The sequence below is a fragment of the Salvelinus sp. IW2-2015 genome, unplaced genomic scaffold (genome assembly GCF_002910315.2).
Source record: "Salvelinus sp. IW2-2015 unplaced genomic scaffold, ASM291031v2 Un_scaffold4130, whole genome shotgun sequence".
Classification (NCBI taxonomy): domain Eukaryota; kingdom Metazoa; phylum Chordata; class Actinopteri; order Salmoniformes; family Salmonidae; genus Salvelinus; species Salvelinus sp. IW2-2015.
In genome coordinates, this window is record NW_019945402.1 from 32,341 (window position 1) to 35,421 (window position 3,081).

At 46.9% G+C, this 3,081-nt stretch overlaps 1 protein-coding gene across 1 annotated transcript; it reads left to right on the forward strand.

Annotated features, from left to right (window-relative positions):
• Window positions 1–3,081, forward strand: LOC112076918 (pro-opiomelanocortin A). Its single transcript, XM_024143555.2, has 3 exons — window positions 1–138; window positions 1,393–1,516; window positions 2,161–3,081. Exons 2-3 carry the CDS (start codon window positions 1,400–1,402, stop codon window positions 2,746–2,748), a joined length of 705 nt encoding a protein of 234 aa, XP_023999323.1. The 5' UTR covers window positions 1–138; window positions 1,393–1,399; the 3' UTR covers window positions 2,749–3,081.

Consider the following 3,081-nt stretch of genomic DNA (forward strand, 5'->3'; position numbering starts at 1 on the left):
ACACACACACACTCTCTCAGACACACACACACATACAGACGGACAACAGTGCTGAAGTGGACAACTCCTCGGAAGAGAAAAGTGATAGACTGGTCGGAGGAGAGAGGGAGACAGAGAAGAAAATACTTTTCGAAACAGGTTAGTGACATCAGATGTATCATCTTTTGATTTGAGAATGATTATAAATTAAAACAGAACACGGAATTCTGAAGATAAAGGTAATTATTCCTTTTTCTAAAAAAATACATCATTATTTAGTCATTTAAAATTATTGCCATTAACTAACATTGTTTTGACTAAATGCTCATTATTTGACTAAATCACATTTGGTCCTCTCTACAGCTATCTGTGGGCTTCTATCATTTATTGTAAATAAGAAAAAATGTATATATTCTTTACTTCTTCACATAAACAGTGAGATAAGTGGTGTTAGCTCATACAGTCAATAAGTCAGTAAGCCAGTCTGTCTGTCAATCCGTCAGTCAGCCAATCAGTCAATCCGTCAGTCAGCCAATCAGTCAATCCGTCAGTCAGCCAATCAGTCAGTCCGTCAGTCAGCCAATCAGTCAATCCGTCAGTCAGCCAATCAGTCAATCCGTCAGTCAGTGCTTCAGTCAGTCAGTCAGTCAGTCAGGGTGGCTACTTTAAAGAATTTATCATATATTTTGATTTGTTTAACACTTTTTTTGGTTACTACATGATTCCATATGTGTTATTTCATAGTTTTGATGTCTTCACTAATATTCTATAATGTAGAAAATAGTAAAAATAAAGAAAAGCCCTGGAATGAGGAGGTGTGTCCAAACTTTGGACTGGTACTGTATGTCCTCTATGGACTTCATTAGATAAGAAAAAAAAAAAATGTGTTGTGTTTTTCGTCATGAATGTTGTTCTGGAGGCAGCTCTGCAGAGTGGTCACTAGCTGGCACAGCCACAAAGTCATACAATCTGATTTTAAACCTAACCTTAACCACACTGCTAACCCTAATGCCTTGAACCCGAACCTTAAATTAAGACCAAAAAAGCAAATKTTTTGTTTTTTCATGAATCTTTACAATGCAGCCAGTTCTGACACATGATAATAAACGTCAACCTGCATGTTTGTCACACTCATCCGCCGTTCTTCAATTTATGATGACATTCATGAATGGGTCAGTAGAATGCTGCCTTCATGACATGTCGGAACTAGGACACTGGGACATTTCTGACTTGGAAACTCATTGTAGAAAGATTGTAGAAAGATTGTAGAAAGATTATATCAGAGTTTCCCACTATCCGAATCAAACAATAGGAAGCTCTACGCAAAAAATATATATTTTAATTTGAACTCAGAGGTTCCCGAGTTTCCGACTTGTCTTGAAAGCAGTATAACTGTGTTTTTCCTGTGTGCAGCGTGACAATGCTGTGTCCTGCGTGGTTATTGGCTGTGGCTGTGGTGGGTGTGGTCAGCGGGGTTAAAGGTCAGTGCTGGGAGAATCCTCGCTGTCAAGACCTGAACTCTGAGAACAGCATCCTGGTGAGTTAGAAACGTTGCAGAGGGCGCAATGTTTTTGAAAAGTCAAGCTCTTGCCTGGATTTAATCCGATTGCAGGTTATAGGCATTGTGGCTTTTAAAAGCAATGTTCCAATCAGAAATTGAGTTTAAAAGCGGCAATGCCTATAACCCGCGATTACATTGAATCCCAGCTCAAGTATGTAAGAGGCTCCCGAGTGGCGCAGCGGTCTAAGGCACTGTATCTCAGTGCTAGAGGCGTCACTACAGACCCTGTATCACAGGGTAGGCCGGCACACAATTGGCTCAGCGTCGTCCCGAGTTTGGTCGGGGTAGGCCGTCATTGTAAATAAGAAATTGTTCTTAACTGACTTGCCTAGTTAAATAAAAGGTTAAAAAAATATTTTTCTAAAACAGAGCAGTTACAGTATTTTACTGTTACCCACCTAACCTACCTCTCCTTTCCTCTCTGCTCTTCTCCCACCTCTCTGTTATTCTACCTCCTTTCTGCTCTCTGCTCTTCTCTGCTTTTCTCCCTCTCCTCTCGCTGTCCTCTGGTTCTCCCTCTCTACCCTTCTCCTCTCTCTTTCCGCTCTTCTCCCTCCCCTCTCTTCCCTCTCTCCGGTCTTGTCCTTCTCCTCTCCCTCTTCCTATCGGCCTCCTCACAGGAGTGCATCCAGCTCTGTCGTTCTGACCTCACCGCCGAATCTCCCATCTTCCCTGGTGAGGTGCATCTCCAACCCAACTCCCCCTCCAACTCTCCTCCCCCCTCCTTACCTCTGTCCCCCCCCTCTCCCCTGTCCCCCCTGGAGCAGCAGAACAGCGCCCCCCCCCAGGCCAAGCGCTCCTATTCTATGGAACACTTCCGCTGGGGGAAGCCTGTGGGAAAGAAGCGCCGCCCGGTGAAGGTGTACACCAACGGTGTGGAGGAGGAGTCCTCCGAGGGCTTCCCCAGCGAGATGAGACGAGAGCTGGGCACCAACGAGGCCATGTACCCCTCCCTGGAGGCTGGGGCTGTGGAAGGGGGAGAGGGAGAGGGCCTGGTGGGCGAGGCAGATGGCCTGGGTGGGGTGTTTAGTCTTCAGGAGAAGAAAGACGGCTCGTACAAGATGAACCACTTCCGCTGGAGCGGACCGCCCACCAGTAAGCGCTATGGAGGGTTCATGAAAAGCTGGGACGAACGTAGCCAGAAACCACTGCTCACTCTGTTCAAAAACGTCATCATCAAAGACGGACAGCAGAAGAGAGAGCAGTGAGGGAGGGAGAGAGAGGAAGGGTGGATAGGTGAGCTGAAGAGGGGGGAGGGAGAGAGAGGAAGGGAGGATAGGTGAGCTGAAGAGGGGGGAGGGAGAGAGGACAAGGGGGTTGAGGGAGTGAGGGAGAACATGGGGGGTTGAGTGAGGGAGGACATAGGAGGTTGAGAGAGGGAGAGAGGACAAGGGGGTTGAGGGAGGGAGAGAGAACATGGGGTTGAGGGAGGGAGGACATAGGACGTTGAGGGAGGGAGAGAGGACATGGGGTTGAGGGAGAGAGGGAGAGAGGACATAGGGGTTGAGGGAGGGAGAGAGAGAGGACATGGGGTTGAGGGA